The sequence below is a fragment of the Rutidosis leptorrhynchoides genome, chromosome 5, assembly GCF_046630445.1.
Source record: "Rutidosis leptorrhynchoides isolate AG116_Rl617_1_P2 chromosome 5, CSIRO_AGI_Rlap_v1, whole genome shotgun sequence".
NCBI classification, from domain to species: Eukaryota; Viridiplantae; Streptophyta; class Magnoliopsida; order Asterales; family Asteraceae; genus Rutidosis; species Rutidosis leptorrhynchoides.
The window spans coordinates 70,791,529-70,807,527 of NC_092337.1; the positions used below are offsets into that span (position 1 = coordinate 70,791,529).

The window sequence follows — 15,999 nt, forward strand, 5'->3', positions numbered from 1 at the left end:
AGTAAATCTCGAATGCAGTTTTAAACAATATTATACAAGCATGCTGACACCAAATCTTGTCCATATTTTAGCATGCAACAGCGGAAGCTCTTAATAATCACCTGAGAATAAACATGTTTTAAACGTCAACAAAAATGTTGGTGAGTTATAGGTTTAACCTATATATTTATCAAATCGTAATAATAGACCACAAGATTTCATATTTCAATATACATCCCATACATAGAGATAAAAATCATTCATATGGTGAACACCTGGTAACCGACCTTAACAAGATGCATATAGAATATCCCCTATCATTCCGGGACTCCCTTCGGACATGATGAATTCGAAGTACTAAAGCATCCGGTACTTTGGATGGGGCTCGTTGGGCTCAATAGATCTATCTTTAGGATTCGCGTCAATTAGGGTGTTTGTTCCCTAATTCTTAGATTATCAGACTAAAAAGGGGCATATTCGGTTTAATAATCCAGCCATAGAATGTAGTTTCATTTACTTGTGTCTATTTTATAAAACATTTATAAAACTGCATGTATTTTCATCCCAAAATATTAGATTTTAAAAGTGGAACTATAACTCACTTTCACAGATTTTTACTTCGTCGGGAAGTAAGACTTGGCCACTGGTCGATTCACGAACCTATAACAAATATGTACATATATATCAAAGTATGTTCAAAATATATTTACAAAATTTTTAATACGTTTTGCTGTTTAAGTTTATTAAGTCAGCTGTCCTCGTTAGTAACCTACAACTAGTTGTCCACAGTTAGATGTACAGAAAATAAAGCAATATATATTATCTCGAATCAATCCACGACCTCGTGTATACAAGCCTCAGGCTAGATCACAACTCAAAGTATATATAATATTTTGGAATCAATCTCAACCCTGTATAGCTAATTCCAACATTACTGCATATAGAGTGTCTGTGGTTATTCCGAAATATATATATATATATATATATATATATATATATATATATATATATATATATATATATATATATATATATATATATATATATATATATATATATATATATATATATATATATATATATATATATATGGGTCGATATGATATGTCAAAACATTGTATTCATGTCTATGGTATCCCAAGATTACATAATATATTAGAATACATGTATAATACAATATAAGTTAGCTAGGATATGATTAATATAGATTTGTTACTAATTTTCACGTAGCTACAACAAGAAAAATTATCCAATCTTGTTTTACCCATAACTTCTTCGTTTTAAATCCGTTTCGAGTGATTCAAGTTGCTATGGTTTCATATTGAACTTAAGTTTATGAATCTAAATAGAAAAAGTATAAGTTTATAGTCAGAAATACAGGTTAAAAGTCATTTTTGTAGAGGTAGTCATTTCAGTCGAAAGAACGACGTCTAGATGACCATTTTGGAAAACATACTTCCACTTTGAGTTTAACCATGATTTTTGGATATAGTTTCATGTTCATAAGAAAAATCATTTTCCCAGAAGAACAACTTTTAAATCAAAGTTTATCATAGTTTTTAATTAACTAACCCAAAACAGCCCGCGGTGTTACTACGACGGCGTATATCCGGTTTTACGGTGTTTTTCGTGTTTTTCGGTTTTAAATCATTAAGTTAGCATATCATATAGATATAGAACATGTGTTTAGTTGATTTTAAAAGTCAAGTTAGAAGGATTAAATTTTGTTTGCGAACAAGTTTAGAATTAACTAAACTATGTTCTAGTGATTACAAGCTTAAACCTTCGAATAAGGTAGTTATACATATATGAATTGAATGATGTTTACCTCAAGTTTAGTAGGTAAACCTACTAGAAATGATGAAAAAATAACTTGAGCTTCAAAGGATCTTTGATGGCTTGGAAGTTCTTGAAATAGAATCATGACACAAAAATAAGTTCAAGTAAGATTATTACTCGAATTAAGATAGTTATAGTTATAGAAATTGAATCAAAGCTTGAATATGAATATTACCTTGATTTAGAAAGATAACCTACTGTAAATAACAAAGGTTTCTTGATCTTAGATGATTGCTTGGAATGGATTAGGAAACTTGGAAGTAAACTTGTAAACTTGGAAGTGTTCTTGATGTGTTCTTGAGTAATTGTTTTTATGATGATTATAGGTAATAACCAAAGCTTGTATTTGATGATTTTTGATGAAAAAATAGTAACTTAGACGTTCATGGAAGAGTGTGTGTGTTTTGAGAGAGAATTGGGAAGAAAATTGGAAGTGAAATGGAGTATGTGGTGAGTGGTGAAGGTGAGTGGGGTTAAAAGGAGTTCTTATTTTTGTTTCCTTGCTCATAAGTCATGCTAGATGTTAAATGATGGTTCCCACATGGTCAGGTGACTCACATGAGCTGCTAAGAGCTAATCATTGGAGTGTATATACCAATAGTAAATACATTTAGAAGTTGTGTATTGTATAAGTACAAATACGCGTGCATACGAGTATAATTGTTGATGAAAATGAATGAGGATGTAATCGTAAGCATTTTTGTTAAGTAGAAGTACTTGGATAAGTGTCTTGAAGTCTTTCAAAAGTGTATGAATACATATTAAAACACTACATGTATATACATTTTAACTGAGTCGTCGTTAGTCGTTACATGTAAGTGTTATTTTGAAACCTTTAGGTTAACGATCTTGTTAAATGTTGTTAACCCATTATTTATTATATCTAAAGAGATGTTAAATTATTACATTATCATGATATTATGATATATTAATATATCTTAGTATGATATATATATATATATATATATATATATATATATATATATATATATATATATATATATATATATATATACAGTTAAATGTCGTTACAACGATAATCGTTACATATATGTCTCGTTTCGAAATCCTTAAGTTAGTAGTCTTGTTTTTACATATGTAGTTCATTGTTATTATACTTAATGATATGTTTACTTATCATTTAACATGTTTATATATAGTGTATCAATATCTTAAAATGATTCATATGTAATTAGTAAAACGTTGTTATAACGATAATCGTTATATATCGTTTTCAAGTTTCTTAATTCAATAGTCTCATTTTTATGTATATAACTCATTGTTAAAATACCTAATGAGATACTTACTTATCATAATATCATATTAACTATATATATATCCATATATATGTCATCATATATTTTTTACAAGTTTTAACGTTCGTGAATCACCGGTCAACTTGGGTGGTCAATTGTCTATATGAAACCTATTTCAATTAATCAAGTCTTAACAAGTTTGATTGCTTAACATGTTAGAAACACTTAATCATGTAAATATCAATTTCATTTAATATATATAAACATGGAAAAGTTCGGGTCACTACAACCTAAACTTTTATTTTCGCGTAGTTGGTACCTAGGTTTTGTTTAACTGTACCCTTGGCTAACTATAGTCAAATTTTAATGATTGACCCATGTGTGAAACATGTGAGGGTATTTTTGTCATTTTTCCTATTGAGAAATAATCACTTCAATTACTTAAGATTGATTCCATAAGCCTCCTGTAACATTATTCTAAAAAGTCATCACTCAAAACAACATCCATCAATGTTTATCATCATCGAAGAGTGACTTCAACTTCTTATGAACTTGAAAAAGGTGATTTCATGATTTAGACGCTTTCAAGCTACAATCTCTTCATGAAGGATATTTCAAGTTCAATTCCTAACACTCGAAAATTATTATCATCGACTGAAACAATCCATAACTTGCAACTACGCAAAAAAAATAGTTTAGGTGTTGTCATGATAATGCAAACAAACCACAGGTACCAACGGCGTAATTTTTTCTATTTTTTACTAAATAAAAATCAAACATGGAAACAATTAATTAATTGATTATTATTATTTGAAGGCCACTGCGACTTAAATTTTTAGCTTCTATCTATATGTTACTACTAATGAAGTTTAGTTAGAAAGTCAATGAAGCTGTCTCTTTTATTAACAATTAAAAGTAACCAAGCAAGATTTTTAAAGATTATTTTCTAAAAGTCAACCTAGTTTAACAATATTTTACTTGTCTCATATTAATAATCCACTCTCATCAACAGATACTAAAACTTTATAAATGTAAAACAAAAATGTATACCGTTAAAAATACAAATGTAAAGTAAACAAAAAATACAATGTGATAATTATATTTTTAAACTGTCTTTTTTCTTGTGTTAACAGTTCAAACGCTATTTCCTGCTAACATTTACAATTTAATCATCAAAGTCTGGGTGAAGAAGCATATGTACCACTTGACTCATTGAAGGTCTTGCATCTCTATCTTCTTCGGCACATTGTAATGCAATTTTCAAAACATTCTTTAAACTTTTCGTATCGTATTCACCACACGTCTCAACGTCCACAACTTCTTCAACACCTTCATCGCGAATCTTGTCTCGGACCCACTCGACCAATGTTTGATCTCTCCCACTATTTTCACCGCTACTCTGTTGCATTTGCAACGGGCTCTTCCCCGTTATCATCTCTAGTATCACGACCCCGTAACTATAAACATCAACTTTTGATGTAATAGGAAGATTGAACATCCATTCGGGAGCCATATATCCTCTAGTCCCTCTAATCCTTGAAAAACTTGAACCCTCAACCGCGCTTCGTTCAAACAACTTAGACAACCCAAAATCCGCCACTTTTGGACTATAACTTAAATCCAACAATATGTTATGTGGTTTAACATCACAATGTAAAACCCATTCCAAACACTCTTCATGTAAATAAGCTAGCCCTTTCGCTACACCAATCGCAATCGCTAAAATCTTTTGCCAATCAAGCCGATTTGCGACTAACATTTCCGCTAGTGAACCGTTCTCCATGTACTCATACACTAATATCCTATGCTTTTTCTCGGCACAATAACCGTACATTTCTATTAAGTTCCTATGATTTATTCTCTCAATCGTTCTTATTTCTGCTAGAAATTCAGCCTCTCCCTGAGTAGCCTCATTAAGTTGCTTAATTGCTACCACCCGATTATCGAGCAGTACGCCTTTATAAACAATACCACTACCACCTCTACCAATCTCTTCTCTAAACTTACGAGACGCCTTTACTATCTCATCGTACGTAAACCTTCTGAATCCAGAACCAACTGCCACGTAGGATTGTGTTTCTCCACTTGAAAGTTGTTTGGTAGTATAATAGATGACTAAAAAGAGTGCAACTTCAATTGCACCAAGGATGATACTGAACCACAACATGAACTTGATCGACTCGTTCGGGGTCTTTTCGATGTATGATCTTTCCACTTCGATTATAGTACTCGAGCAATTCAATTCCGACTCCTTAGCAATGATCTTTTGATAAAATGCTAATACATCACTCTTGGGTACTTTAACATAAGTTGTATAAACTGAATCCAAACTATGGCCATTAAACAACATAATCTTGACATAGCATTTAAAAACTCCCATCCCTGGATCAAAGCTATATTGAACCGCTTTACAATTAGTATCATTCAAACAAGTATTCTTACATGTTTCAAGACTAATCCCCGGCGTATACGACGAATCAAATCCATAAAATTCCATATTCGGATACCTTATGAATCCATAGTTTTCACGATTTTGTGTAACATTGAATGTGGGTTCACACCCTAAAGATAAATCTGATCGATTTTTCGCCTTATATCCATATGCACAAGTGCATATCCTTCCGATTTCACGACTATAAGTACAAATGCTATTTAAACCACAACTTCCATGAATTAGACATGGTAGACTTGTTGTTTGCAAAGAAACACTCCACTTTTTTTGGTTAAGTGTGTAAACTCTAAGGTCTCCATCAACATCAAGAGTCAATCTTCTTGGAACAATTTGTCCATAATCAGACGTAACGAACGAGTAATTATCGGTCGATGTAAACTTGCCTCTAGAATCAAGAAAAGCAAATCTACTATTGTTGAAAGTAGATCTACCTGCTTCTGTTGCTATCAACCAAGGTTTCGGCCAAAAAACGCTTGTTACAACATCATTCTTAAAAAGAATGCTCAAAACATTATCATTGTCGAAATAAAATTTGTAAAATCCAGAAGAATAATTTGTCCAACTTCTAGACGATATAAGAACTGTATTTTTCGTAAAAGGCTGATTAGGAAGAAGAGTATTTGTTGGAAAATTAAAACTTTGCCAAATATATGATTGTGTTTGTACCTTTACTTGGTTGAGAACAAGATTTCCCGAATCGAGAAGTTGCAATTGCAAAGGTGAAGTAGATTTAGTGTTGCTGGCCCAAATTTGTTGGCCAGCATCCGATAAAACTAAGTTTCCTGTTTTCGACAAGAAAATTTCGGAGCGTTTTCCATTGATGGGTAAATCTCTATTAGCCATCCAAACTAATGTACGAGAACCATCGGAGGTGAGCTCGGTAAACCATATGGCGAAAAGGTAAGCGTTTTGGCCGATCTGGTGGAACCCGGCTGTGAAAAGGCGATTTGGTGAAACCAAATGGTCACCTTTTTTGACAACAAGTGATGAGCCTTGAGTTAAAACATTGGTAGTAGTAAGAATAGGTTGAGAATAAGAGATGATTATTAGTAGAGGTAAGAGTAATATGGAAAGCATATGCATTGTGACATATGGATGATCGAACAAACTGCAGTTTGAAATTATATATGATTTTTGATAGTTTGAGCATCATGTCATTTTTATACAAGTGAACTAAAAACAAAAATATTCAACGCTTTCAACTAGGACGGGGAGCTAAAACATATCCATCATGACATGTGATTAATGAATATATTATAAATAGTTTAACTTTATAGATCGTATTCATTTGCATAAGATATTATAGAGAATCTGTTAGGGAACGGGAAATGATAGTCTCATTGTATATTTATCTCTTAAGAATCTAGACACATGATAAATATTTATTAACTTCATAAATATTAGACAAAATTACACGGGTCCCTCTGGTATGTCAAATCGTATTAGCGGTGTCAAAAGGAATTATTTTGACAAGGAGAATTCCCATAGTATACAAATGTTTCATAGAGAGTCCAAATCACTAACTGACGTTAATTTATCCGTTAAATTCCACCATGTGCATGTGAGGGTAGAGGCGTCTTTCAAACTACTTCTCTTCCATTTTCTTCTCTTTTATTTTCTTTTTTGCAAAAAATTAACAGCAGCAGATCTGAGGTATTAAACTCATTCTTGCTTGCCTCATTCCACTCAATTCACTATCATCAATGTAATTAACAGATTTGTATACATACATACATATATATTATATGCTTACTTGCATTTTTGCTTCATATATGTTTGTATTATCGTGCATCTACATTATTTTATGTTTGCATATGGCTCTGCATATTTTCACGTGTTTTATCGTTACATATTATACCCATTATACTTTTTGAATTATATTCCAACATGTTTTGTGCATTATATTATATTTACCTACATGTTTTTTTTTTGCATTATATTGTTACATGGTTTGTTATATTGCATTATATTTCTACATGTTTTTATTTTATTTATTGCGGGATATCATATTGTACTTACTTGTACTTGCATATTTTACATTCATGTTTTTACTTCCATATTATACGTACATTCACACTTACATGATTTATACTCACATATTATCCTTATATGTTTTATACTTAAATTTTATAGATACATGTTTTATACCTTCATAGTATACATACATATTTTATACTTACATGATATAGGTATTTGTTTTATACCTGCATATAATACCTACATGCTTCATACTTTCATGTTTACATATACATATTTTACTTACATGTCTTTTCTTAGTGTTTTGTTAGTTTTTTTAATAAATTACCGCTGTTCGAAAAAAAAATGTCTTATCTTGCTTGCATGTTTCCATTTACATATTTTACTTACAACTCGTTATATTTATCTATACATATATACATATCGTATTGGCCTATATATTATCTATGGTAAGGTTTCTTTTTATTTACCATTACTTTGTGTGCTTTACCATTTTACTATATTATCATGGCCGGAGGTCCTTAGGAAGCTGCCTCTCTGCCCTCTATACTAGAGGGGGATGATTGATGTCGAAGTACCGATCAAAAATAAACCTAATTACCTTTAACTAGTAAGGGTAAGCAGGATTCGTTTCATGGGAAGTAATGGTCAAAAGCAAACAATTTTTCAGGATTTGATTGATTGTTTAACTCATGATTAAATTAAGATTAACCAATTAAAAATGAAACTTAATTACTTTAAAACTAAAGCGCGAACAAAAGATTAAAATGTAAACCATGAGATTAAAAGCCTTAATTCCTTCACAATCATAATCTAGCATGCATTCATTCAAACAAGTCTTATATTTATTAAGTGTTGATCAAATCTCATAGACAAGACTTCTTCAGTCTACTAATTCTAAACTATCTTGAGATTGAATTATGCAACCTAGATACTATGTCTTTATCTTTAATCTAATTAACACTAAGTTGGATCAAGAACACAATGTTAAATTACTATAACTCAACTTGCAATAATCAAAATCATAAAACTTGCATTAATCAATACTCTATCGGCTCATAAACATCATAATCCAAAAGACTTAAGTTTCATAATATCACAAATCACATAAAACTTGAATGAAAAATACATGCATTAGTTGTTCATGGAAGAAATAAAGAGAAAAGAACTAGCCGCTCATGTTGATGATGATGAACATGATGATTTGTTGTAGTTGCATGAAGAATACTTGCTTGATCTTGACTTGAATCTTTGAAAAGTGATGATGAATGATATTTTTGGGAGTGTTTAGGGCTCTAAAAACTGAGATGAATTGTATAAAATTCGTGGTCTTAGGGTTAATTTATATAAGAATCTCCCTAAGCCAAAATCCCCTAAAATTCAGCCTTCCAAAATTCAGCAAAATCGGCAGCACCGCAGTTTGCGGTGGCCAAACCGCAAATTGCGGTCTTCACACATCCTGGCGCAAAAAATGTGCCGCAAAATTGTGGCCATACCTGTTGTGTTTCAAAACTACCCCACCTGCAATTTGCGGTCTTCACTGTTTTCACCCACTTTTCTTCATTTTAGATATCTTTTCGTGCATTCGTCGATAATCTTCATTAATCATAAAAACATCATAATTTCTTCAGTTTAACTCCTGAAACTCTTGTAACTCCTCTCAATTACTCGTGAAATTATATGTAAATTACGGAACGATTAAGGGACGGATTTTTCTATTCGAGGATCGCTGTATCCGTGGGTGGAGGAATAGAGCTGTTAACGAACCGAGCTTTTAACGAGCTACTCGACTTCGAACTCGTATATTTCGAGTTCAAGCTTTAACGAGTTCGAATTCGAGTCGAGTTCGAACAAAAAATATGGTTCAATTAGTTTCACGAGCCGAGTATGAAAATGTCAATATTCGACTCGACTCGCTCAAAAACTCGTCTAATAATCGAACGAGTTAATCGAGCTTATATGACTCGAATAGTTCGTATACTCGTTTATACGCAAACACGAGTCGAGCTACACGAGCCGAACTAAACGAGTCGAGTTACACCAAACATGCTGAAAAATACAATATAAATGCATGTAGGAGGATTCGAACTCAAGACCACATGAATGGATTCCCCTTGTTTAACCACTAACCTATAAGATATTTTTGTTGAAATCTTGATATTAATGGTACTTTTATATATATATATATATATATATATATATATATATATATATATATATATATATATATATAGTGGTAGGATCAAGAGGGAAGTAACCAATCGGGGGGGAAGCAAAAACTTTTTTTTTCTTTCATTTTTTGAAAAAACTTTGTTCACGAACATTATAGATGGGATGAAAATATGAACATTTAGTAGAGACACTTTGTGATAAATGTTTTTACTTTGGCGGGAAAACGCTCGAAGAAGTAATATATAACAATTATCGTGTTTTTCGAGCGTATGTTGAGGTTTTAGCTATTGGGGTTTAGATATTAGGGTTTATAGGGTTTAGATATTAGGGTTTAGAAATTTAGGGTTTAGGGTTTAGATTTAGGATTTAGATTGAGTTTTTAACACGAACGGTTTAGAGTTTAGGGTTTAGGGTTTAGGTTTTAGGGTTTGGTGTTTTGGGTTTATGGAATAAACCCATAACACCAAACCCTAAACCCTAAACTCTAAATCGGTCTAAATTTTACTTCACAAAACATGGAAAAAAAACGTTCATATTCTTCACGAACAATATTATCTTGAATGTTATTTTTGTCGATCGTTTTCCCGCCTAAATAATAACATTCATCACGAAGTGTCTCTTCTAAATGTTCATATTTTCGTGTGATCTTGATGCCGGGAAAAAAAAAATTCAAAAAAAAAATAAAATTTGCTTCCCCCCAATTGGTTACTTCCCCATTGATCATGCGCATATATATATATATATATATATATATATATATATATATATATATATATATATATATATATATATATATATATATATATATATATATTATCATCTTGTATTTCATATTTCCACATGAAAACATAAAATAAATTACCATGCCACCACCACCCTCCAAACCATCACCCTTCACCACCTACCACCACCACCCACCGCCAACACTAACACCACCACCCACCGCCATCACCAACCACCAGCTTCCACCCACCACCAATACTAACACCACCACCAACCACTAATTACCACCACCACCCTTCACCCACCACCACCACCACCGCCGCCCTTCACCTACCACGAACACCCATCACCATACACTACCACTACTACCACACACCACCACCACACACTACCTACCACCAACCACCCCACACACCACCACCACCACCTACTGAAATGTCCCGTTCTTATTGATTAAAAACGTTCCATATTAATTGATTTCGTTGCGAGGTTTTGACCTCTATATGAGACGTTTTTCAAAGACTGCATTCATTTTAAAACAAACCATAACCTTTATTTTATCAATAAAGGTTTTAAAAACATTACGTAGATTATCAAATAATGATAATCTAAAATATACTGTTTACACACGACCATTACATAATGGTTTACAATAGAAATATATTACATCGACATATGTTTCTTGAATGCAGTTTTTACACAATATCATACAAACATGGACTCCAAATCTTGTCCTTATTTTAGTATGCAACAGCGGAAGCTCTTAGTATTCACATGAGAATAAACATGCTTTAAACGTCAACAAAAAATGTTGGTGAGTTATAGGTTTAACATATATATATCAAATCGTAACAATAGACCACAAGATTTCATATTTCAATATACATCCCATACATAGAGATAAAAATCATTCATATGGTGAACACCTGGTAACCGACATTAACAAGATGCATATATAAGAATATCCCCATCATTCCGGGACACCCTTCGGATATGATATAAATTTCGAAGTACTAAAGCATCCGGTACTTTGGATGGGGTTTGTTAGGCCTAATAGATCTATCTTTAGGATTCGCGTCAATTAGGGTGTCTGTTCCCTAATTCTTAGATTACTAGACTTAATAAAAAGGGGCATATTCGATTTCGATAATTCAACCATAGAATGTAGTTTCACGTACTTGTGTCTATTTTGTAAATCATTTATAAAACCTGCATGTATTCTCATCCCAAAAATATTAGATTTTAAAAGTGGGACTATAACTCACTTTCACAGATTTTTTACTTCGTCGGGAAGTAAGACTTGGCCACTGGTCGATTCACGAACCTATAACAAATATGTACATATATATCAAAGTATGTTCAAAATATATTTACAACACTTTTAATACATTTTGATGTTTTAAGTTTATTAAGTCAGCTGTCCTCATTAGTAACCTACAACTAGTTGTCCACAGTTAGATGTACAGAAATAAATCGATATATATTATCTTGAATCAATCCACGACCCAGTGTATACACTTCTCAGGCTAGATCACAACTCAAAGTATATATATTTTTGGAATCAACCTCAACCCTGTATAGCTAACTCCCACATTACTGCATATAGAGTGTCTATGGTTGTTCCAAATAATATATACACATGGGTCGATATGATATGTCAAAACATTTGCATACGTGTCTATGGTATCCCAAGATTACATAATATATTAGAATACATGTATAATACAATATAAGTTAGCTAGGATATGATTAATATAGATTTGTTACCAATTTTCACGTTGCTACAACAAGAAAAATTATCCAATCTTGTTTTACCCATAACTTCTTCATTTTAAATCCGTTTTGAGTGAATTAAATTGCTATGGTTTCATATTGAACTCTATTTTATGAATATAAACAGAAAAAGTATAGGTTTATAGTCGGAAATATAAGTTACAAGTCATTTTTGTAAAGGTAGTCATTTCAGTCGAAAGAACGACGTCTAGATGACCATTTTAGAAAACATACTTCCGCTTTGAGTTTAACCATGATTTTTGGATATAGTTTCAGTTCATAAGAAAAATCATTTTCCCAGAAGAACAACTTTTAAATCAAAGTTTATCATAGTTTTTAATTAACTAACCCAAAACAGCCCACGGTGTTACTACGACGGCGTATGTCCGGTTTTACAGTGTTCTTCGTGTTTCCAGGTTTTAAATCATTAAGTTAGCATATCATATAGATATAGAACATGTGTTTAGTTGATTTTAAAAGTCAAGTTAGAAGGATTAACTTTTGTTTGCGAACAAGTTTAGAATTAACTAAACTATGTTCTAGTGATTACAAGTTTAAACCTTCGAATAAGATAGCTTTATATGTATGAATCGAATGATGTTATGAACATCATTACTACCTCAAGTTTTCTGGATAAAGCTACTGGAAATGAGAAAAATGGATCTAGCTTCAAAGGATCCTTGGATGGCTTGAAAGTTCTTGAAGCAGAATCATGACACGAAAACAAGTTCAAGTAAGATTTTCACTCGAAATAAGATTGTTATAGTTATAGAAATTGAATCAAAGTTTGAATATGAGTATTACCTTGTATTAGAAAGATATCTTACTGTAAATAAGAAAGATTTCTTGAGGTTGGATGATCACTCTACAAGATTGGAAGTAAGCTAGCAAACTTGGAAGTATTCTTGATTTTATGAAACTAGAACTTGCAGAATTTATGAAGAACACTTAGAACTTGAAGATAGAACTTGAGAGAGATCAATTAGATGAAGAAAATTGAAGAATGAAAGTGTTTGTAGGTGTTTTTGGTCGTTGGTGTATGGATTAGATATAAAGGATATGTAATTTTGTTTTCATGTAAATAAGTCATGAATGATTACTCATATTTTTGTAATTTTATGAGATATTTCATGCTAGTTGTCAAATGATGGTTCCCACATGTATTAGGTGACTCACATGGGCTGCTAAGAGCTGATCATTGGAGTGTATATACCAATAGTACATACATCTAAAAGCTGTGTATTGTACGAGTACGAATACGGGTGCATATGAGTAGAATTGTTGATGAAACTGAACGAGGATGTAATTGTAAGCATTTTTGTTAAGTAGAAGTATTTTGATAAGTGTCTTGAAGTCTTTCAAAAGTATATTAATACATATTAAAACACTACATGTATATACATTTTAACTGAGTCGTTAAGTCATCGTTAGTCGTTACATGTAAGTGTTGTTTTGAAACCTTTAGGTTAACGATCTTGTTAAATGTTGTTAACCCAATGTTTATAATATCAAATGAAATTTTAAATTATTATATTATCATGATATTATGATGTACGAATATCTCTTAATATGATATATATACATTAAATGTCGTTACAACGATAATCGTTACATATATGTCTCGTTTCAAAATCATTAAGTTAGTAGTCTTGTTTTTACATATGTAGTTCATTGTTAATATACTTAATGATATGTTTACTTATCATAATATCATGTTAACTATATATATAACCATATATATGTCATCATATAGTTTTTACAAGTTTTAACGTTCGTGAATCGCCGGTCAACTTGGGTGGTCAATTGTATATATGAAACCTATTTCAATTAATCAAGTCTTAACAAGTTTGATTGCTTAACATATTGGAAACATTTAATCATGTAAATATCAATTTCATTTAATATATAAAAACATAGAAAAGTTCGGGTCACTACACCTACGACCAACGACTACCACCACCACCACCAACCACAACCACAACCACAACCACCAGCCCATTCACCCACCACCACCACCCCCATTCACCCACCACCATACACTACCACACACACCACCACCACCCACCACCTACTACCACCACCACAACCCGTAACCACCACCACCATCCACCACCATTCATCACCACCCATTACCACCATCACCACCACTCACACACTAACAACACCACCACTACTACCACCATCCACCACCACCCACTACCACCACCACAACCACCCACCACCTACTACCACCACCCACCACCATTACCACCACTCACCACCCGCAACCACCGCCACCATTCATCACCACCAACTACCACCACCATCACCACCACTCACAAACCAACAACACCACCTTTACTACCACCATCCACCACCACCCACCACCACTCGCTACCACCCCCACCACCCCCACCACTCACACGCCACCAATCACCATTACTACTACCACCACCAACCACCACCCACTACCACCACTGTCACCGACACCACCACCAACACCACCACCACTACTACCACATATCTTAGAATATTTCTTTGCATCTTACTATCCAATATCCATCCATCTTTCATTTATTTCTTGCACAAAGCACATCACTGAAAACACTACAATTAAAATGTATATCCTTTTAAAGAATACAAAGCTTCGAGGTTTTCAATGTTACTAACTTCAACATCAATATGAATATTACAAATATTTCAGCTAAGTTCTTCAAATGTATGTATCTTGAACTCGTAAAAAATCGATATCCATTTTGGGAAAATAAAACACTTCCCATTGGAGATGCAATTTTAAACTATTTACTTGTATATATGTCAATTTGGGTCTTTTTAATCTCAGGTAAATGATATGAGTGGAGCAAATCAAACGTCAATCACTGGTACACCCTAAATCACGTCCATGTCATGAAGTAAAAAGAATAACTCACAAAAAGTGTTTACAAATTGATTTGAATTGTACAAAAAAAGATTAAATAAAATAAATTTATGGAAACAGGCACAATCTACATCTCACATTGGATGGAAGAAAGAAATGAGAGGAAATAAGTGCTCTATAAATATGGGAATAAGGATAACATTAAGTTTTAGAGTTGAAAAGTACTTATATTATTATAATAAAAGTACTTAATTAAATTAGTTTTTAATTATTTTGTTTAATTATATTAACTAACAATTATATTATATTTTATACATATTAGATATGTACGATTTTCTATCCTTTTAATCGAGCTCGAATCCGAGCTTGAATTCGAACAAATTAAATTTGAGCTTGTAAACAAGTGACTTAAGCGAATATCGAGATCGAGCTCGAACATAGAAAAAATAATCGAGTTCGAACTCGAGTCGAGTTCGAACAAAGTAATTTTCGTACGAGCCGAGCTCAATTCCTTCCTGCTCGACTCGATTTCGGTTCGTTAACAACCCTAGGAGGAATGACTTCCCTTTTACTTTAGAGTAGAGAAAAGACCGTCTACATCTACTCACCACATACTCCACTTTAGTGGTTGAGTATTATTGTTATTGTATACATACATACATATTCATATTTCATATACATAATCATATACATATACATACATAACAAATCTCCGGTATGAGAATATGCCAGACTCTCTTCTTCACATATTCTACTACTCTCCTTTGCTTCTCATTTCTTTAATCATTGCATCTCTATCAACAACGCACGACTAATTGATTCATATCTGAATCCAATTAAAATAATAATCATCACATTAGTTTAAAATTACAAATCAAACACCACCATCACAATTTCAAGAAAGCTCTAAACTTATTTTCTTAGGATTCAATGGTGGTGGTGACTGCAACTTCTAAATCTATGTTCTTTCC

General features: G+C 32.4%; 1 protein-coding gene across 1 annotated transcript; it reads right to left on the minus strand.

Moving 5' to 3' along the window:
* Positions 1-4,239: 4,239 nt before the first annotated feature.
* On the minus strand, positions 4,240-6,609 carry LOC139848740 (putative receptor protein kinase ZmPK1). Its single transcript, XM_071838444.1, has one exon. It carries the CDS (start codon positions 6,607-6,609, stop codon positions 4,240-4,242), a length of 2,370 nt encoding a protein of 789 aa, XP_071694545.1.
* Positions 6,610-15,999: the final 9,390 nt, after the last annotated feature.

What these genes read in the sequence shown, in the direction of transcription:
- LOC139848740 (XM_071838444.1), bottom strand. Translation starts at nt 6,609, where the DNA reads ATGCATATGCTTTCCATATTACTCTTACCTCTACTAATAATCATCTCT.